The sequence below is a fragment of the Lolium rigidum genome, chromosome 5, assembly GCF_022539505.1.
Source record: "Lolium rigidum isolate FL_2022 chromosome 5, APGP_CSIRO_Lrig_0.1, whole genome shotgun sequence".
Taxonomy (NCBI): domain Eukaryota; kingdom Viridiplantae; phylum Streptophyta; class Magnoliopsida; order Poales; family Poaceae; genus Lolium; species Lolium rigidum.
Window position 1 is genome coordinate 212,463,116 of NC_061512.1, and position 20,490 is coordinate 212,483,605.

The following is a 20,490-nucleotide window of genomic DNA, read 5'->3' on the forward strand; positions in this document are numbered from 1 at the left end:
CAAAGAAACTCACTGCAGCTCTTGACCTGTGTGGTGCCCCTGTCACCGGCTACCCCCACATCGTAGGTAGCAAAGCCATACCAAGGGCGCTACATCCTGGAGGCCTTGTGCACCCACAAAATTGATCTTTGTAGGGCATGGATGTTGAGTATTCTCCGCTAGTTGTGTGGTTCCAAACAATTGTGTCTTCCACGTTCTCGCGGAGTTCAACACCATTAATCTCCACCCAAAGAGAAATGAACTTGAGGATGCGTGGTATTGTCAGCTTGGTGTTTTTTTTAATCTTTTTAGTATAAGCATTCTGATGTGTAGGTTGTTTGACACTCCATTTCCACCTTGTAGAGGCATCGAAGATAAGAGGTGCAATGTCTTTCGGTTTCTTGCTGTTTAACCATGGAGACTCCCAAAATAGGTCAATCCTACCATTTCTAATGATGATTCTGGTGGAAGCGTAAAAAGAGGCCCATTATTGTTCACATAATCACAAGGGTTCCCAAAACTAACCCAAATCTTGTTGAAGTACCTCTACTCAAACCAAGGCCATCCTAATCGCAAGGCACATTCGAATTTTCCAAGGACATTGATCCAAGCCTCCCAAGATGGGTACACATGCACACGGTCTCCCAATTTATTTTGCATCCACCAAAAATATTACTAGTTCTGGACCACAAGAAGGCATGCTCAAACTTGTTTATGTTGGTAATACAGCCTGGAGGGATGGATATGCTTCTCATCTTCTTTTATACATTGGTGCAAGCTAGGTTCCATATGATGTGCCCATAGACCATTTTAGAGCTTCTATCAACCCCTACTTTGGAGGCTCACCTTGTGGCTGTTGCAATCCCCGTTGTGGGCAAAGCAACTTTGGTGGTGGCGGTGGTGCTCAATTTTCCCCGGGGCAACATCTAAAACAATGGCTGGCTTCGTCAACCCCAAAATCTCCATCCATTGACAAGTTCTCTAGTTGGTATTCGACCATTGTGGTGGATATAGTCTAGGGGCACAAAATATACATGGCACACAACATCTATATATAGATTCGTGAATTATCAGTTCTCCTTCACCCGAAACCATTGAATCAACTAATTGTTCCACATACATTCACATACATATACCATCAGGGTTTAATTATCAATTTGATATTTATAAAAAAATATAAAAAGGGAACATCAATGGAAATTACCCCCGCTGGGCCGCTGGGCCGGACCAGCAGCAAATAGGATTTACCCCCGTAGTCGCTGGGCCGGACCTCCTATTCGACGCGTTTAGCATCAGGGACGCCCGCGTGGATAGCAAGATGGGCCGGAGCCCAGCAAGCTTCTTCTTCCTCAGCTCAGGTTGTCTTGAAAGCTCAAAAAAAAAATCTCAGGTTGTCTTCTTTCTCCTTCACCTCCCCGACCCCCCGCCTCCAACGCCATCCGGCTCGCCTGCTGCCGCCACCCACGGCCCTCCCAGCTCCCGCTTCCGCGGTGCCTCGCCGCACCGCCCTCTTCCATCTGCGGCCCACCGCCGGTTCGCCGCCGCCCCGGACCTCCCTCTAAACCCACCCACCTCCCCCAACTCCGGCGAACCCCACGCACCCCCGTAACCCTAAGTTCGTCGCCGGTGATCTCCCGTACCCCTAGCCTAAGTTCTTGGCTTCACCTACGCCAACGACGCCGCAGCCAGCCGCGTCGTCCCCGTCTCCGGTGAGGTCCTGGCCTCGCCTACGCCGGGGACGCCGTAGCTAGCCGCGTCTTCCCCGTCTCCGCCGAGTTCAGCTTCTTCTTCTCCGGTGAGCATCCTCTCCCTAAAAGGCCGAGGCCCATCCCGCAGGTGCGTAAACTTCTCCTTTCTTGTCCCATCCCGTGAAATACCAGATGTATTGCAACTTGATAGTTGGTGAATTTGTGAATAATTCCATTTAGATTGAGTTTTGTCTATTGTAATTCAATATTTTGCTGCGAATGGAACGGCAAGATATTCAGTGAAATTGCTCCAGATCAGTTGGAATTTATGTTTGTATCAGTTGCAAAATACTGTTACCAGGGTGTACTTTGATTGCAATTTAGCAAAAAAAAAACCGCCTCTCACAAATTTCCACCACACTAGCTCCTTTCCTGGTTCCACCACTGGTTATGACAGAAAATAAAGGCATATTGTTCGTTATGCTGCAGTCTGAAACGATGCTGAAGAGAAGGCGAGAATATGATTGCACAACAGGGAGCAATGAATGTAACAAGCCACATGATTCGGTTGATACTTTGGAAGAGCAATTTGGCCACTTGAGAACTTCTGGTCAAGGTGTCTGGAGTGAACTCAGTAAAGAAGTTGCATCAAAATTGTCTCAAAGTGTTTTCGCCATTGCTTCTTTCAACGGTAATTATTACTGGTATATGTGCGCCATTATTTCCCCTAGTAGCTGTCTTTGATCATCGTTAACAACTGACTGGAATTACGATCATGTTTACAAGGCGATGAGATGCGATGCTCATGCTCAGGCATAGTTATACACTGGAGACCACGCCTCATTACCTTGCTCACTTCGGCAAGTTTAGTGAGATCTCTTCAGGATGAAAGCAAGATAGATGAGGACTTGACGGTCGGTGCTGCTAATTATTGCTCATTTTACTTGGTTCATTTGAGATACTGATTAAATCTCACTCTACCATTACAGATTAGAGCATGGAATCAGCATTGTCAGTATGTTGACGGGTGGTTGGAACAGTATGATTTACGTTATAATATTGCTCTTGTCAACATTCCAGCCCCTGGTTTTCTCTGTCTAGCAAGTCTACATCATCCAATACAACTTGAGTCCGGTAGCAAGGTAGTAGCTGTAGGATGTTTGTTTAACTCAAGGAAATTGATGGCCACAAATGGGGTAGTGATGGACAAAGTGAGCAGATTTGATTGTGAAGAGTTTCTGATCTCGACTTGTAAAATCAGTAAGGTACACTATTTTGATTTCTCTTATTCACGTGGTGGAAATAAATTGTTATGTGGCTTAATCTTTGACTAGATTATTGCACTCTTTCAGTAAGGCCACAGAGATGAGATCTCTTCTGGTCTACCCTTGTTCACTGTCATTTTTTTATTTGACAGGCTGGGACTGGAGGGCCCCTTGTTGATTTCAATGGAAATTTTCTTGGCATGAACTTGTATGATGCAGAACAAACAACCTTTCTTCGAAGAAATATAATTATCAAACTTTTGGAGCGTCTCAGAATATTTCAGTACGTCTCCTAGTTCTTTATGAGCTAATGCTTCTCCATCAGCTTACCCATGCATGCTTGTGAGTCTTATGAGTTTGACACCCCAATAGTTTAGCACACTTATCCCATTTGCGTCAGCCTGTTTAAACACATCCTGTAGTGTATCGATGATTGGTGTTACTGAAGCTTATAATTAACTCAATTGTTGTGAGTCAAGGTTCTCTGTGATTCAGCATATGCTATCTATAAGGAGATATGATTGCAATTTAGTTTCTTTGCATTTAAAGTATTTCGAGATAGTAATTTGGTTCTCCGCTACCACGTGTAAGCATGTGCTCTCATTTAGTTCCACCTAACCCTGTAAGTATGTGCTCTCATTTAGATTTTTGTTTGAACAAAGATATGCACATACTTATGTTAGTGAGTCATCTAGATGAGTTCTCTAGATGTGCTATGTAATCAGTTTTTTCTCCGTTCTACGGAATATTGTAGCCATGGGACTCCTAACTTTTGAGTAAGCACTTCTATGGAATTATTACAACATTTTTTCTATATTGTAATGCAGGCCTCAAAATAAGCAAGGAGGTGGTTGCTCAAGTAAGGATAAAACGGCACTATCACTCGCTTAGAACTCGCAGTTATATGTTATCACACAATACTTGTTTGTCAATCCTAACTGTAGTGCGAGGATGGTTCTAATCAATGGCATGCTAAATTGCTAAGTTGCCTGTGATCTCTGTCCTAATCAGTAACCACTTCACCTTCCTTGAAATAAATCAACATCATCTCTTTTCTTCAAATAAAGTAACCACTTCACCTTCCTTGAAACATCATCTCTTTTGCGCTTAAGCGAGACTAAGCGTACGCTTTTTTGAACGTTGCCACTTCACCATGTTCCTTAAAAAAGATCACTTTCACACTATCCACTTATTAGTCCGTTTGTATGCTGCATGATAATATACTACTGCATGAGCTTGTGTATCGCCTTTCATCCATCTTTTCCATAACAGGTGACATAATGGTGAGAAGCACAGACAATGGTGTGTATCTCTATGCCAATTCTTACTTCGACCCAGAAGGTGAATCTTTAATGACTACTGAAATGTAAATTAGCACGCAAGATGCTACCGTATCCTAATGTTACTCATTGCTCACTGCTGTTCATAATTTCTACAAGTAAATAGAATGTTAGTTTAATATTGCTACTTGGGATCCTAGTTTTGATATATCAGCCGTGCTAATTGGTTGACCTTGTTTCTCTAGTACCTATTGATACAGTACATAAAAAACTGCGCTCACTTGGTTACCCGGTGCCAGAAAAAAATTGTGGTGAGTTGCGAATTCCTTTTTTACCGACTCTTCCCTCCCTCTTTTGCATTATTTGTTACAGCTTTGTTCTACTTCTTACTATTGTGTTGTGTACTTGTGTCACATTTTTTAACCAGGAGGCATGAAATTAATTAATCGGTTTGAAGAAAAATTTCCCTACGTGGATGGTTCATGTCGGAGTGTCCTGAAGGACCTCAGTGAAGAAGTCACTTTAAATTTGTCTTGCACTGTTGTCTCACTTGCTTCATTCAATGGTGAATATACTAATGATACGTGATTTTCCTCATTTGTATTTGATCACCAGCAGTTAATGATCTGAAATATGTCTTGTGCAGGGAATACAAGGTTATTTGCATGCACAGGAATACTTATAGAATGTACGAGTGTTCTGACGTGTGCAAGCTTAGCCAGGTCTTCTGATGATGAAAATAAGATTGATGATGACTTGAGGGTTAGTATTGCTAATTATTCTTTAGTATTTATGCTTGTTCAATAATATAACATTGCGTAGGTCTAACTTTAACATTGCAGATTGAAGTGCGCCTCCCCAACAAACAAATTGTCACAGGAAAGCTGCAGCATTATATCTTACACTATAATCTCGCTGTAGTAAATATCATGACCTCTCCTGATCTTCATACAACAAAGCTCTATCATGACGTACAATTTGAGCCCCTGTTGTAAGGTGGTAGCTGTGGGGCGCATCTTTGGAAGTGGCTCATTAACAGCCACAAGTGGAACGTTGACTGACGAACCGAGCAAATTTGATTGCGCAGAGCTGTTGACCTCCACATGTCAAATCACAAAGGTACACTATGGTCTGGTTGCCTTAATCTGTTTTTCTTGTAACTGTTATCTTCTCCAATATAATCATTGTCCAATGTTACTTGCTTTTTGTGTTAGGCTGGGATAGGAGGACCCCTTGTTGATTTTGATGGGAACTTTATTGGCATGAACTTTTATGATGAGGAAAACACTCCATTCATACCTAGGAACATAATTCTGGAATGCCTGAGGCATTTTGAGACAAAGAGGTATGTCTTACAGTGTTAAGTTAGATTTGGTGTGGCGTGCAAGTATTTGTCCCTTGCATAAGTACTCAAGTTTCAGAGAACTCCACTTGCAAAAACATCAAACAATTAGAATATTGCTGAAAGATCTAGTATATCTTTTCTGACTCAATTTTAGATCATTTCCTATTTTTGGAAATTATTTGCTAGTTTCTGTTAAGTTTAGTTGACCTACGTACCACTATAATTTGGAACTCGAGTCCTCTTGGGGTTTACACTTTCTCGACCATTTTGACATTATTTGATGACTCATCTTGGTTGGAGATATCACACTGTTTATGCACTGATGTTGCATGATTATAATGATGTTTGTGTGGTCATTAGCTCGATAAGTTGAAGCTGAGGTCGAGAATAGAGCATATCTAGTAGCTCCAAGCCTCCAACGCCTATGTTGAAATATAGGCTTTTGATGAGTTTGTCCTTAATCTCTGCACTTCTCCCACACCGATCCTACTGTTTTTACCACAATAAACCCGCTCATGTTTTGCGTTTTCTCTGTCAAGTCCATAAACATCAGGTGCTGTCCTACATGTCAAATAGCCCAGCTTGTAAATACAATCAATTGCTCTGTAGGCATTGCAAATGCAATTCTTGTGGATGTTAAAGTTGTAATTTTGTGGTGTTTGACAGGAGCATTACAGCCAGCGGTACCAATGTAGACTGTAATTTAAACAGGTTTGAGCATGTCTCAGAACTATTATCGCTGCAGTGTTTTACATGAATTTACTCATCGGCTTATTGTACTCTTAAAAATCTCTTCCTAATCTCTTCCTTGACAGATGGCCAGTGCCCAAACCGTATTGGGTTTATCCGGCGAGTGACTGGGATTTGGGCATGTACCAGAAGATTGATCTGAGAGCAGCCCCACCTCCGATGTTGCTTTAAATTGCCTAGAATCAGCTGGCCTTTCAGCCTGCAGCATGATAAATACCACCATGCCCTTGCGCTAATCGCTTAAGCTGTTTCTGTCCTGATCTAGATAGTGTTGAACATTAGATAGGATAACCTGTTTGTTTTTGTTCCTGATACATTTGCTAGCAAGTGACCATTCGGTAACTCATGTGAACTTTGACTTGCACATGAGTTGTACCAGTTTGACTGAATTGTCAGACTCATATGTGCAGTAGTCACCTTGTTTGGCAGCTCCGGCTTGTATGTTCGTTGTAAGGCTTTTGCCGGTCTTTGTTGAATAAATGAAAGAAATTCCAATTTGGCAAAGTATCCAGTGAAAACTGGAATTCAGTGCAAACCTGGAAACTTTCTATATGGGCCATTGGAAGTGGCGCAATACATTACATCCAACGGCACAGATCTAATGTAAGGCTTACATGATGATACAAAAAGCAGAATTCTTTAGCCTGCCTTTGTTGCAACCAAACAGTTGTACATTATTCACAGACTGTACAACTTTCTATAAGCAGTACAAGGCTCCTGCAGGAAGAACGAACAGAAAGAATTCCAAGAGCTGACACCATCATACAACAGAGACACAAGAATGGCTAATTAACACGAGTACAATAGCTGATCATTCATGCCTGCCACCATATATAAGGCGATGGCAAGCAGTGGCTCAGGGACAACGTCTAAGCTCTAGCCACTTCTCAGAGAAAGGAAGTCTTGTGCCAAGGAAAAGCAAGACTCCCGCTGTTTCTTGTATTCACCGTACCGTAGGAAAAAGTACCCAAGGTAATCGAAATCAATTGGGGATACCTTCGCCTGCAATCAAATGAAAAAAAAGTACATTACGTTATGACAGTTGCATAGTGCTCAAACTCTATGCACTAAAGGAAGTACCCTTGTGTTTACCTGAATGAGTGCCCACAGTGCCCAGTAAACGTGTGATGCTAATCTGTAGGTGTTCGTTTCAGCATAAAGGGCTTCCAGATCCTGCACTTGGACCTTTTGGTTAAAAACTAGTTAGATACATAATGGTGGAACTACATCACGTAAAAATTATCTATGTTCTGCTATTCGAGGAAGACACTTGTTTTCTCAAAGTAACATTCTGATTGTCTTCCTAGTATAAATGCCAAGCATACTACATTTCTCTTCTCAGAAAAGACAAATCATATTTAGCTTGAAGGATGTGATAATGTCAAGTACATGTAGCACATGGCATTGTGTTTGTGATTTTGATAAAAATAAGAAAACGAATCTACTGATAAAATAAGTACAATCTAACTATCTAAGTTTTAGTAGTGGGAACTTATGTGTAGCTTTCTTTACTCAGAGAAAAACTGCATAACTATAAATAGCTCTCAGTAGGTTCTGTCCAGAGAAGATAATGTGTTGAATTGACATACCTCACTTGGTCTATCAGATAGATAATTCCTGAAGAAGTGATATTGTACATCTTTGTCTGGGTACCTACAAGAAGCAACCGAGTGGGTATTACTGCGCATGACCATAAAAGCTCCATCAGATTATTCTACCAGCAAGAAGAGAAGAGAACGTACTGGTTATAATCACAATCAAAGCCTGCGTACTCATTGAAATGGTTTCCAATGTCAAAGCCGCGGTAGCTATATGATCCATACTCAAAATCAATGAAATAGAGCTTCTCTGTAAAAAGAAATAAATGACCACAAACACAAACACCATCTCAGCTTTGCAAATGAAAGTCAGAAGATAGGAGATCTGAAGCTTAAAAAATACTTCTACTTCATAATCACAAGAATGTGATAAGTGGATGCGATATTTACCTTCCAAATCATTCAACATCAAATTCCCCGAAAGCAAGTCATTGTGTGCAAAAACCACAGGGGCATGCAAAAGATCTGAGAGATCCTATAAGAGGATAGAGAGAGAGACACACATCATATTCATGCACATTAATTTCACAAACAGGGATGTAGCCCTTTGATTGAATGATTGTGTTATAGAATTTCTATTATTATAAATATAAAATAGAAAAATGAAGATACTCCTGTTAGGTTATGCAACTGAAGTGGGCTCAGATTGCTGCAAGATTCAATAGCACATAACAGTAATACGGCTACTACCGCAAGGTACCTTAAGTTCTTTAACTTCATCTTTTATTTCTCTAAAAGAGATCGTCTCATATCTCTCCTGCTTCTCATCATCTTCAAACTTCAATACAGAAGCTGCAATAAGTATTTCACAGCACACAATATTACAAAATGTGGCTTTCAAAAAAATGTACGGATGTTGATGAAATAAAAGCAGCCAGACCCAAAATGAAATATCCAAAACAAGTTAAAAGTGTTACCTTTTTTCAAAAATTTGAATACATCATTCCACAGTTGTGGTTCTTTAGATCCTGGAATGTCTAGCTGATGAAATTTATGTAGCTGCTTGGCAATTTCAGCGGCTATTCTAGGCTCCCTCATGTCTGAATAATGTAAGAATGGGAAAAAAACAAAGTTATTTTCAGAAGCATTTATGGCAGCCTCTCCAGACCTATGGATGCAAAATAACATACACAATTGTGTGTAATACCTAAGACGGCGAATGCATTCAACTTACCATGTGAATCGCAAATCTATATATAATGGGAAAATGGAAAACAAGAAATAAATATATCCAGTAAGTAGACAGTTAAGCCACCCCATCTGTAGTATGAAGAACCAAAAGAATGCCTACCTGAAGGTGTGAGTGTTCGTGCATGGATGAATGACTGAACCACTCCATTCTCAAATACTCCTAGTAGCTGAGCCCCGAACCCTGCAGCTGAGATATAGGGTATGGCCTAACCATGGTTGTAATAGATATATGCATTAGGAAACAGCACAGCTCAAAAAATGACAGTATGAATACTAGCTAACTTGACAACTTGTTTTCATTTAACAATGAGATATTTTGTGTGTTATAGCATATAGGTTGGATTTCAATGAAACCGACGGACAACTATATCACCAGAATTAAAAACTGAACCCCAACTAAGAAAGTACAGAACCAACACTACGATGTCCAACCAGAAGAACACTACAGAATGCAGGCGGACATTACATGCCCAGTACCATATACAATTTCATAAAGTACGATTCGCATGCTCACCTGCAACTCCCTCTCCCGGTCGATCACCAAGTCCGTATTTGGGCCGTACAACCGAACAGTGACAGCAGACTCACTGTCCGCCGTGCCTTCTTTGACAGATACCTTTAGCACTGTAAGTAACGAACATTATGAACGATAAAAGATAACCATTTAGGATAAAATTATTAATTTAGAGATAACATATAGAGGTAAATTAGGTTCAATTGCACAGAAAAATGGATATTGCTTTGTAATGCTTGTAACATATTGGGGCCAGAGCTCTGGATGCGATGACGACAGGAATGATTTTGAAGCAGAAATGAGCGCAAGCCGTGGATGCTAAAGATACAGGTTGCAAAATGCAGTTAAGCACGGGTGGCATATCTGAAACTAGGATGAAATAGTAGAAGCAGGTAGTGTGCAGTCATTGAATATGTGATGTTTCGCGTGGACAAGTGAAGCAAACTACGCAATCTTAAGTTGGTGCAGTCGTCAAGTTACGTGATGGTCTGTGTTTGTTTCGTCTGTTGGAACATGCAGATCAGGTGAGGGGACGGGATGGACGAGTAGATAGGACAGGGGCAGCGAAACTCACATAGGTTGGTGATGCCACCGGACACGGTCGAGATGGAGAAGCAGGAGCTGTCCAGCGACGACCACCCTGCCACCAGCTCCTTGCAGAGATCTCTGGAGAAAGGTTCCATCCACCGTATTAGATAAAAAAAAACAAAATGGTACGTAGTAAACGGGGAAATTAATCAAGCCAGTCCTGCTCCTGCCTGTCGCTCGCGGTGAGGCATTTCGCCGAACACCGTCAGCTCACAGGAGCGCGCAGCGGGCGCACCGGGACAGACAGACCACGGCTGGTGATTACTACTTCACCAACGCATTTGACAGACACACACGCACCCGCCCGCGTGAAGAAGCAAATCGAAACAGGGAGAGGGATCAGGAGACTTGCATGACGCGGGGAGTCATCTCCGGGAGAGGCAGCGCGATGTCGACCTCGGCGGCAGAGGTGGGCACCTCCGCCTGCACCGGCGCCGCCACTGTGCTCATCTTCTCATCCCCGCCACCGCCGTCGGCGACGGCAGCCCCGTTCCAGCTCCGGCCTTCCGATCCCATACCACCTCGCGCGCGCCTCTCCGTTCGCCGCGTGCGTTCAGCGTGAGCAATTCCGGTGGGAGCCTCAACTCCGGCGATTCGATTCGATTCGATCGGGGGAGGCGAGGGAAGTGTGGGCCTGTGGCTATGGCGGAGGAATGCGGGGTCCGTCTCGAACAGCGACACGATTTATAGAGCCCACTCGCATCCAGCCTCGTGGCGGGGTCTCAGAGGAATCCTGCCACGTCAGCTGGTACCGCGCATCAGTCACGTTCCTGTGGGGCCCGCCCCCCCGATCCTCCGCGTTGTCTCTTTGCTCGCCGGTGCGCTGTCCGGATTTTGGACGCGATCGCCGGCTCTAGTTCTTGGAGATCTTTTCTTTTGGATCGATGGCGATTTTGGTTTTGGGTTAATGTGGCGTGCTAATCATTCGCTTGCTCAGCGCTGAGACGTGACTCCTCCGGTTTTTAAAAAGGCAATATACACTTTAAGCACAACGTTGCGCACGAGAATATATTCCATAAAAACCCCTTTTCATGGGAAACGTGGAAACTAAAAAAATTATTGTTCTACTTTGTCAAATTATCCCAATGTCTTAGTTCTGGTTTGTCGACTCAACCCGCAGCCTTCTCTCTCCCATGACCATGAATTTCATAAATTTGTCCAAACTGAATACCGCACTGCCTCCGATCCACAATAAGTATCAGAAATTTAGAACAAAACTGCACGAACTTCGTATTAAATCTCAGACACTTACTATGAATTGGAGGGAGTATTATTCTTTTGTACCGGTTGGATAATATGTGGTATGTTTTATGTGAGTTGACTATTTCTCAGTCAGCTGAGAACTAACTTCGTGCTCAGTCAGATGATGCCATCAAAACTCAGTTGCAACTCATAACTAGCACGAATCACGATGAAAATTAAATGGTGTAGAATTAAACTGAGCACGAAGTTAGTGAACTAGCAAATCTCCTTTATCCATTGTTTTCATCCTAACAAGATGGTCAAACAAGACCAAATGTTAATAATTCTAAACTCGTGCGGAGAATTTTTTTTTTTTTGGGGGGGGGGGGGCTCGTGCTTTCATAGACCCCCAAGATTCAAAACATTGTGAACATCCGAAGAGGTATCACACGGTCTTCAGCCTACGAGAGACGGTAGGGCCAGGGGCGGCCCACTTTGAAACCCAGATCCAAGACCCATGCATTTTTAGAAGGGGTATACGATGTATCCAATCCCAGATCCAAAACCTAGTAAAGCAGATTGCCATGGTGTTCTAGTCGATAGCTTGCGATCTCTGATCAAAGTGATTGTTTTTTTTTATTTCTTTTATTCGAGAAAAAACAAAATTATTCTCTCGGTTTCAAAAGAGGCCACCAGGTGATTATAGAGCCTGACCACCTGGTGAAAACTGAAACAAGCTTCGGTGTTCAGTTATACTCCCTCTATTTAAAATAAACTACATAGATATCATAGTGAGTGAATCTACACACTAAAAGTATACTAGATATACACAAAAATAAATGAATCTAAAAAAACTTAAATATCTTATATTGTGGAATGGATGGAGTAGTTAGGTTGGAATTCAGTAAAATTCAGTTATAGTTAGGTTGGGGCATTTTTTTTTGGTTTATTATAGCCGTTGCCTTTGATTGGTAAGAAATATGCTCCGTCCAGGTCGTGCATGATAAACAAGAACAGAGGGAGGTAATTTCACTAGGTACCATATACGCGTGCTCTACATGTATGTTTTTTTTTTTTGACAACGCAACGGTGGAGGCAAAAGCCCCCACCTGAAGTTCTTTTTCTCTTTTATTTCAGCATGTATGTTTTTTCTTTCTTCATATTTTCAAAAAAAAAAAACGTAGTGATTTATCTTTCTGAGCTACAAATGTCAAAGTGAGCATATGATACCCGACGTCGCAATCGGTGCATCAAAATTCGTAATGGTGTGCCGTGTTCCTGGCGTCCAGAATGGAACAATTGGCAAGAGTTTTGCGCTTGGCGATCGCTTCAGTGCTCTGCCCGGCCGGCACGCTACATCTTGCTTAACCAAAGAGAACTTCAAGTGGGGGAATTTTGAGTTTAACGATCAAATCGCCAGGTCAATGGGGTTGCATCTCCGTTCCGAAGGAGCGGCCACACCACCGTCACCCTCACCGTCACGGCGAGAAGGAAGACGCTGCGCCTCGCGCTTCTCCATGCCGCCAGTCACCAAGATCCATGCTCTCCTGTTGTTCCGCCCTGAACAATTTGAGTGTGGAATTGGCGCCGAATCGAGCACGCCAAGATCTTTGACATCCTCTGAAATATGTTTTCCTTCTATCCTAGACAAAGAAATAACATGCTTCAGTTCAGTAGCATCGCTCTCTCACATCTAACTGACACACCACAAGACGAAGGAAACTGAGGCGAAAACATCAGACCAAATTCACCACTACCATCTCATAATGTGCATATACCATGCTGAATCCCCAACAGGTTAACAAAGGTCTTGCTTCCACGCATCAATCTAAAGTACTACTGCATGCCACAATCCACATATGGTTCCAGAAAGGCCACAATAAAGTAGGCATATATAGCTACCAAACCACAAACCACCATCAGCTGTCGTATGTCCATGACCATGCCGGTGAAGCCAGCCAGCCAACCAGCCAAACTACTGCTGAGTAGCAGACTGGCCCTGGAGAAGCCCGTCGCGGATCTGCGTGGCGATGTCGCGCACCGCACCAGGGCCATGGGGGATGAACACCGCCGAGGACTTGGAGGACGCGCCGATCTCCTTCATCGTGTCGAAGTACTGTGTGATCAGCACCATGTCCATCACGTCCTTGGCGCTCGTGCCGGGCACGTTCTCCGCGAAGCCGATGACGCTGTCCCTCAGCCCGTCCACGATGGCCTGGCGCTGGCGGGCGATACCGAGTCCAGAGAGGTACTTCGCTTCCGCCTCGCCCTCGGCGCGCTTGATCTGGACGATCTTCTCAGCCTCCGCCTTCTCGTTCGCGGCCAACCTCATCCTTGCAGCTGCAAAAAGCATCAGATCACAATGTCACTATATGATGGATGCTAGGAAATCAAGTGTTCTGTGTGTTTGATTTTGATCATGTCAGGGAATAGCAAATAACCTGCATTGATCTCATTCATTGCTCGCTTGACATGCTCATCTGGCTCAATGTCAACAATGAGAGTCTGCACGATCTCAAAGCCATATGCTGACATAGCCTTCTCAAGCTCATCCTCAACAGCCTTTGCAATGTCATTCTTCTGCTCAAAAGCATCATCCAGGAGGAGCTTTGGAACACTTGCCCTGATCACTGCAGATATCAAGCAAACCAGCAAATTAGTCGATACATGATAACATGAAAGATGAGATACAAAGAGTTCAGTTGTAAAGCTGCATCGGAGATGATATGAATATTAACAGGAACTGCTGGAGACTAGCAAGTAGTTACTGAAACAGGATATAGAAATCTTCACTTGTTTAAGAATTCTTACCATCAAAAACATAAGCCTGGATCTGGGACCTTGTGTTGGTCAGTTTGTAGAATGCATCACTTTCTTTGCCAGCCAGTGGGCGGTACTGGATAGATGCAACAACAGTGACAAACACATTGTCCTGCAGAAATTCAGATGCCAGCAACATCACAACAATTCTTAATAGCAGAAGAAAAATACATGTAGCGTGATATCAATGGCACTGTGACGTTTCAGATACATTAACTAGAGATGAATAGTAAGTACATGGTTATATGGAGAAGTTTGTTCTCTTTTTTTGCAAACAAATGGAGAAGTTTATTTTCATGTGGCAAGCCGAACTGCTCCATGAGCATAATTTATATACTTTTTGCGAAAAGGGCATAATTTATATTAACCTTCAGTGTCCTTCAAATTACTAAAGAAGGCAGCAGGAAAAAAAATGTGTCTCGAAACAGAAATTTGATTTACAATCCACAAAGAACTACTGTGCAATACAATTTTCGTTTTTGCCGAGACAAAATGATCTTATTGTTTTCTGCAAGAAAATAGAACACAGGTAGGCATGCTTATGATATACCTTTGTCTTAGTCTCACAGCGCACATCCAGTTGCTGCAACCTGAGTGTGAGATGGCCAGCTACACGTTTCCCAACCATCCAAGGCAGGCAGTGGCATCCTGGCTCAAGCACACTATCAAACTTGCCAAACTGCTCTCTGATGGCCACGGTCGACTGATCAACTTGAACACAGCACAACAAATTGCCCATGACTGCAGGCTTCAGACCCCTTCTGGAAGTACCTGAATATTTCATACATCATAAGGCCGAGTAAGTAATCAAGAATATGTTGACAATAGTTATATGCATAATCATCACAAACTCCGTTTACAAAAAAGACAATCACCAATAGCAACTTACTCGGCTCACCATAAGGCCGAGTAGGTAATCAGATATATGATAGTGATTTTGTTTAAAAAAAATCCTTAGGCACACCATCCAGACTCAAGAAAGTAGAACACCTTATAAATTCAGCCAAAAGAACCATTATGCTCATACCGACCGAGGAAAGAGAAAACAAATAGGCCTCTCTAACACTTAGGAGTATACCCAACCATAGTATTTACTCCCAATTTACAACTACCGGTGCTGAATTTTCATTGCCTCAGTGAACAAGGCTGATGTCTAAAACTTACTGCTTAAGCATTCAATGAAGCCGAAAGCAATTTCAGAAACAAAAGGTATTCAAGAGCAAAATAATTTAGTTTGTTTGTGAACATAATAACATTTCAGAGATGAACATATTACTAGAAGAGCTTTCTGTAGAACTGCACAAAAACAGGACAGCAAAAGTACTAACAATTCTAACAAAATTAACAACTCCGTATAGAGAAAATTCAAATCTTGGGAACATGTCAAATACTGAGCAATCAATAGAAGAATGCGACAGAACATGCCCGAATTGAGACCTGAACTGGCTGGACAAGAGAGAATGCTCAGCTGGTACAAGGATGGGGCCAAATGACTAACAGGGTGGATCTTTACGAGGCACGAAGGTATCTGAAGAAATGCGCCTTATTTATAAGCACAAGGACTACAGGTCTACCAGCCTGCTCAACTGCGCGTTGTGATCTGTATCCACGTCTAACGGACACAAACCGGAACCAATCAGGGAAGACTAATCGCCCACTTGCGCGTTTGAGCTAATTTACAAAGATATGACTCGCTTTCAGGAATTCGTAATGGGGACAGGCTATTTGTAAAGCAGTCAATTGATAGTTAGATAAGACAATGGCAAGAGACTCGAAACTGCAGCTGTGCTTCGTGCAATCATTATTTGTTCCAAATTTCTAATGGATTGCTCTGCAATTGGCAGCCGATTCTATGGTTCCACTCCTACCACACACAAAAAAAAGTCCGCAATTTCGGTGGAGGATTCATGAAAATGTACTCCACCCAACTAGCTCAACTGGGGAAAAGATATCTGCGCCCAGACCTACCTTCCGTGGAAAAAATCAACAGAAGAAAACTAGTCTAGATTCGTTCATTGTTAGTTCTCAGTCCAAAAAACACTAAATTGCATACAAAATCACTCAATCGCACAAAGTCTTTTCAGTTTTATAATTATCAGGAACTTGCAGCGGACAAGATACGAACAACAGGTAGCTGTGCTTCGTGCAATCATTATCAATTCCAAATTTCCAATGGATTGATGTGCAATTGGCAGACGATTCTATGGTCCCACTCCTACCATACACATAAAAAAGCCCTAAATTTCGGCTGGCAAGCATCCATGAACATGCACTCTGTTCCAACTAGAAGTATAGAAAAATCAACCAGGAAGTATAGAAAAAGACAACTAGGGAAAACATATCGACTGGGGAAAAGGATATCCGGCCCAGACCTACCATCCATTCCATGGAAAAAATCAACGGAAGAAAAAATAAAGACTAGTCTAGATTCACTCATTATTGGTTCTTGACTTCTTATCCAAAACACAAAATTGCCCACGAAATCGCTCAATCGCAGTCTTTTCATTGTTACAATTATCAGGAAACTGCAGCGGATAGAGATCGAGGAGAGGACAACGACTTTCGAGTCGTCGCAGCAGACATCAAGAAAGAAGGAAACGCGCGAGGATAGGGCAAAAAACCCTCTCGGACGATTGGTTCGTCTTCTTTTTTTTATATGCGAGAAGATAGAGACAGTAAAGGCAACTGGACAAGAAGAAGAAATCAAGGGGGAAATTGCGGGAGCGAACCCTCAACGACGCGCAAAGACTGGGCACTACAGACTTCACAGAATGAAGAACGAACAGGAGCAATTCAGGGCAGAAGCAGAGGAACACGAAGCAAACAAGAAAAATCAAGGGGGAGATCGATGTTCCTACCACACAACCAGCAGCAAGAATCAAAGCAAAACCCGGATGGACGGCAACCGCAACAAAGTGCTTTGGATCTTACACTATGGAAAGCATTAATCTGGGAAGGAGAAAGGGAAAAGGAGGGTTTTTGGCCGCGGCCTTCTTTACCTCCGGTGCTCGGAGATGCGGCGAAGGAAAGGGGGGAAGTGGAGTGAGCTACACTGCGACGGCGGCGTCTGTTTCTCTCCAACCCCACCCCCACCGCCCCGACCCTAAATACTCGGGCGCGGGGCGACACATTGTCTTGGATTAGCTGAAGATTCGACGATATTTGCTGAGAAAACCATCGCGATTAGCGTCAGTTAGTGGCGGATTATCGAGCAAACCCGCTGCGCAGCTGCTCGGACCGGATAAGAAAGAAAGCTGGGATCTTTTCCTCCGCCTATCTGCTTTCTTGACTGACCAGCTGATCTCCGGGCCCACACGACCATCTTTCTCCCCAAGCCAAGCTAAGGGCATCTCCAACCAGGCTACCCAAATTAAAAACGGACATCAGATTGGTCCGTTTGGGTAAAAACTGCTCCCAACGGGCCGACCCAAATTAAAAACGGACAGCTGCCGCGTCCGGAACGACCCAAAGCCGGACCAAATTTCCGTGGCTTTTGGGGCGAGCCGGACAAGCGAGTGCGTCCGTTTTCATCCGCACATGTCCGTTCATGGCCCATTTGTCAGTGACAAAAAAGTCCCCATATCATCTCTCTCCTCTATCTCTCTGTTCACTTTTTTTGACCATGGATACCTCCATTCTCCCTGTCGGATTGGAGCTCGCCTAGCTAACCTTCGTCGTCGCTCTCGCTCGGAGACTCCGGCTCCGCCGCCTCCTCTTTTTCATTCCAAGTAGAAGTCGCCGGGCCGCAATGGTCGTGGTGCCGCCGGAGCGGGCGCGGAGGTCGCCGGGGCAACCTCGGGTGTGGTAGGGCGGGGCAACCCGGCGTCGGCGGCAGGGGGTGTAGCGGGCCGGAGCTGTCCGTGCGGTGGCGGAGCCGGCCGCGCGAGGCACAGGCGGGGCGCCGCCGGCCGCGTCGGCCACGCGCGGGCACGGGCGAGCCCCGGGCACGGCGGCCACGGGAGAGCTCCTTCAAGCCCCGGCAGGGCGGCCACGGGCGAGCCCGGCGCACGGCGGCGGCCACGGGCGAGCCCCGGGCAGGGCGGCCACGGGCGAGCCCCGGCGCACGACGGCGGCCACGGGCGAGCCCGGGCACGGCGGCCACTGGAGAGGCCCTTCGAGCCCCGGGCAGGGCGGCGGCCACGGGAGAGCCCCGTCAAACCCCGGGCACGGCGACCTCCGGCGTGGCGCGCACGGCGGCGGCCATGGGCGAGCCCCGGGCACGGCGGCCACGGGAGAGCCCCGTCGAGCCCTCCACGGCGCGGATGAAGCTCCGGGTGAGCGCCGCTCTCGGCACGCGCGGGCACGGGCACATCTGGACGCGGGGAAGGAGGGCGGCCGCTCACCGGCGTGCAGCGCTCTCCCAACAGCCGCACGGCGACGCTGGGGGCGGCCTGGACCTCCGACGTGGCGTGGCGACCTCCGGGGTGGCGTGCCAAGCGCGACCTCCGGCGTGCCAACTAGTACTACTAGAGGAAGAAGGAGGAGAAATAATTATTTGGGTCAGAGGTTTGGCGTTCAGTGCGATCCAAACGGATTCACGGACCGAAACGTTGTCCGCGTGTCCGCGCGACGACCCAAACGACCCAAAAAGGACGTCCGTTTGGGTCGCACGGTTGGAGATACCCTAAAGACCGAAGCTGGCTGGCCGGCGCTATTGCGACAAAGAGGGAGGCGATGGAAGATATTGCCAACCAGCGCAGCAGCACATGGTTTGTGTTGCTCACTCTTCGTACTCTTCTCCCATTGGTTTTCAAATTTGTTTCGATTAGGGTAAGCCTAATCACAACCCAAACCATATCCTCGGAAAAACCTTCATGCGCGACACGTGGAGCCTTGGCACATCTAGGACCTGTTTGTTTCAATTTTTTTTTTCCTTCGGTGGCAGTATTATCTGTTTGGTTAAAACAATTGAGTAGATAAGGAATCTTTTTCAAATTTCTACACACCAGGAAATGAGACTTATCTATATGCCCGTGCTCCGCCACGGCTCAAAAAATTTATCCAATTAGTCGGAAAAAACATACGTATAAAACTAATAGACTTAATTGTAACCAACAAAATTTATGCTACATCAGATATTCCATTATTATTAATTAAGCGTCAAATATATGAAATGCTATATGCAACTCATTTTGGTTGTATGATTGGCTACCATTCTCAGGTGTACGAAAAAGAAAAATCAACGTTGTAAAATCTAGAGTGAATGAATCCTTGGATTTTTGATAGGTAACACCTACTTTTTTGTGATTTCTATTGTTACCATGGTCTTCACAATTTGGTTTATTTTTTCTAGATTTCTGATAGTGCAAGCAGAGAAAGTTTTCTGGATTTTGGATAGTGCAAGCCGAGCAAGGAGACAATAGTATTTTCTTTGCCTCCTCATTTCTCTCTCGTCCCTCTTTGTTATGATAACAAGTTGGTAGAAAATAGAATAACCAGAAAACAAAAACAAAACCTTATATGCCTATAAATAACAGTAGATTTCCTATGCATAACCCTGTATAATATAATCTAGAATCTATCTCGTTGCATCTACGAACTAATAGCCTCTGATTGGTAACTTCCAAACCAATTATTCTTGAATCTAATCTTCCCAAAAATAAAACTAATGCCAGCTACTGCTTCGTCCAATTGCATCCATTTTCATGGTCCCTATTCTATCATGCACGCAACTATATATGTAAAGAAAATGCGATAGTTTACAGAGAGCTTTACCATAAGACTTGAATTCCCGATCCAACTTTTGTAGCGCATGGAAGGGAAGGGGCTGAAGCAACAAGAAGAAGGTGTTCATGTCGCAACGGCCCAAAATGCATCACCAGCATTCTGTGCTTTAAGAACGCGCCAGAACCTCGATAATTGCAGCACGGCGAGCAGAGCAAGCTGATTCATCCAATTCCAATCCACCACAGAAACTAACATCATGTTAGAGCCCGAGGGGAGCAGAGCAAGCTTATCCATCCAATTCCAATCCACCACGAAACTAATGTGCCCGAGACTTGATGAAAATCTTGGGTCCGCCACTGCGCACATGCACCAACTTAATAGAAATACATTCCCAACTCACAGCCACAACCACTTAAAATAAAGTTGATGGATTCATGTAGCATTGAGGTGGGCTTTTCCGGAAAGAAAATAAAAAAAAGGATTATAGCAGAATTTACGAAAGTAAAATAACCAAGAGAGAGATGCGACAACATTCCTAATTTTCAAAACATTTGTTCTCTAAATAAAAACAATAGGAAAGAGAAGAAAAAAAATCTGAATTACAATAATTGAAAGAATAAAGC

General features: G+C 44.1%; 3 protein-coding genes across 6 annotated transcripts; 1 reads left to right on the top strand and 2 right to left on the bottom strand.

Moving 5' to 3' along the window:
- The first annotated feature begins 2,662 nt into the window (after window positions 1-2,662).
- LOC124653162 lies at window positions 2,663-6,702 on the top strand. Of its 2 annotated transcripts, none has more exons than XM_047192228.1 (10): window positions 2,663-2,932; window positions 3,085-3,215; window positions 3,760-3,791; window positions 4,205-4,273; window positions 4,458-4,523; window positions 4,640-4,777; window positions 4,859-4,974; window positions 5,055-5,331; window positions 5,427-5,557; window positions 6,224-6,702. In XM_047192228.1, exons 1-8 carry the CDS (start codon window positions 2,849-2,851, stop codon window positions 5,205-5,207), a joined length of 789 nt encoding a protein of 262 aa, XP_047048184.1. In that variant the 5' UTR covers window positions 2,663-2,848; the 3' UTR covers window positions 5,208-5,331; window positions 5,427-5,557; window positions 6,224-6,702. The 2 variants fall into 2 exon arrangements, with proteins under 2 accessions (XP_047048184.1, XP_047048185.1); XM_047192229.1 differs by having other exon boundaries at window positions 4,643-4,777.
- A 215-nt stretch (window positions 6,703-6,917) lies between these two features.
- On the bottom strand, window positions 6,918-10,293 carry LOC124657039 (probable ethanolamine kinase). Its single transcript, XM_047195669.1, has 10 exons — window positions 10,185-10,293; window positions 9,611-9,720; window positions 9,197-9,302; window positions 8,823-8,945; window positions 8,606-8,697; window positions 8,296-8,380; window positions 8,050-8,155; window positions 7,897-7,960; window positions 7,400-7,492; window positions 6,918-7,309 (listed from the first exon to the last, which is right to left on the bottom strand). The coding sequence occupies exons 1-10, from the start codon at window positions 10,291-10,293 to the stop codon at window positions 7,184-7,186; spliced, it is 1,014 nt and encodes a 337-aa protein (XP_047051625.1). The 3' UTR covers window positions 6,918-7,183.
- Window positions 10,294-13,116: 2,823 nt separating this feature from the next.
- LOC124651969 (hypersensitive-induced response protein-like protein 1) lies at window positions 13,117-17,394 on the bottom strand. Of its 3 annotated transcripts, none has more exons than XM_047190989.1 (5): window positions 17,200-17,394; window positions 14,751-14,971; window positions 14,192-14,312; window positions 13,822-14,010; window positions 13,117-13,720 (listed from the first exon to the last, which is right to left on the bottom strand). In XM_047190989.1, exons 2-5 carry the CDS (start codon window positions 14,937-14,939, stop codon window positions 13,356-13,358), a joined length of 864 nt encoding a protein of 287 aa, XP_047046945.1. In that variant the 5' UTR covers window positions 14,940-14,971; window positions 17,200-17,394; the 3' UTR covers window positions 13,117-13,355. The 3 variants fall into 3 exon arrangements, with proteins under 3 accessions (XP_047046945.1, XP_047046947.1, XP_047046946.1); XM_047190991.1 differs by lacking the exon at window positions 17,200-17,394 and adding an exon at window positions 15,626-15,915; XM_047190990.1 differs by lacking the exon at window positions 17,200-17,394 and adding an exon at window positions 15,638-15,914.
- Between the last annotated feature and the right edge of the window lie 3,096 nt (window positions 17,395-20,490).

What these genes read in the sequence shown, in the direction of transcription:
- LOC124653162 (XM_047192228.1), top strand. Translation starts at nt 2,849, where the DNA reads ATGGCCACAAATGGGGTAGTGATGGACAAAGTGAGCAGATTTGATTGT. An exon ending in CGACTTGTAAAATCAGTAAG is followed by an intron (nt 2,933 to 3,084) that starts GTACACTATTTT and finishes TTTATTTGACAG; the next exon opens with GCTGGGACTGGAGGGCCCCT. An exon ending in GGTGCCAGAAAAAAATTGTG is followed by an intron (nt 4,524 to 4,639) that starts GTGAGTTGCGAA and finishes TTTTTTAACCAG; the next exon opens with GAGGCATGAAATTAATTAAT.
- LOC124651969 (XM_047190989.1), bottom strand. Translation starts at nt 14,939, where the DNA reads ATGGGCAATTTGTTGTGCTGTGTTCAAGTTGATCAGTCGACCGTGGCC. An exon ending in GCTGTGAGACTAAGACAAAG is followed by an intron (nt 14,313 to 14,750) that starts GTATATCATAAG and finishes GAATTTCTGCAG; the next exon opens with GACAATGTGTTTGTCACTGT. An exon ending in AATGAATGAGATCAATGCAG is followed by an intron (nt 13,721 to 13,821) that starts GTTATTTGCTAT and finishes TGCTTTTTGCAG; the next exon opens with CTGCAAGGATGAGGTTGGCC.
- LOC124657039 (XM_047195669.1), bottom strand. Translation starts at nt 10,293, where the DNA reads ATGGAACCTTTCTCCAGAGATCTCTGCAAGGAGCTGGTGGCAGGGTGG. An exon ending in CGGTGGCATCACCAACCTAT is followed by an intron (nt 9,721 to 10,184) that starts GTGAGTTTCGCT and finishes CGTTACTTACAG; the next exon opens with TGCTAAAGGTATCTGTCAAA. An exon ending in ATGAAGTTAAAGAACTTAAG is followed by an intron (nt 8,381 to 8,605) that starts GTACCTTGCGGT and finishes ATCCTCTTATAG; the next exon opens with GATCTCTCAGATCTTTTGCA.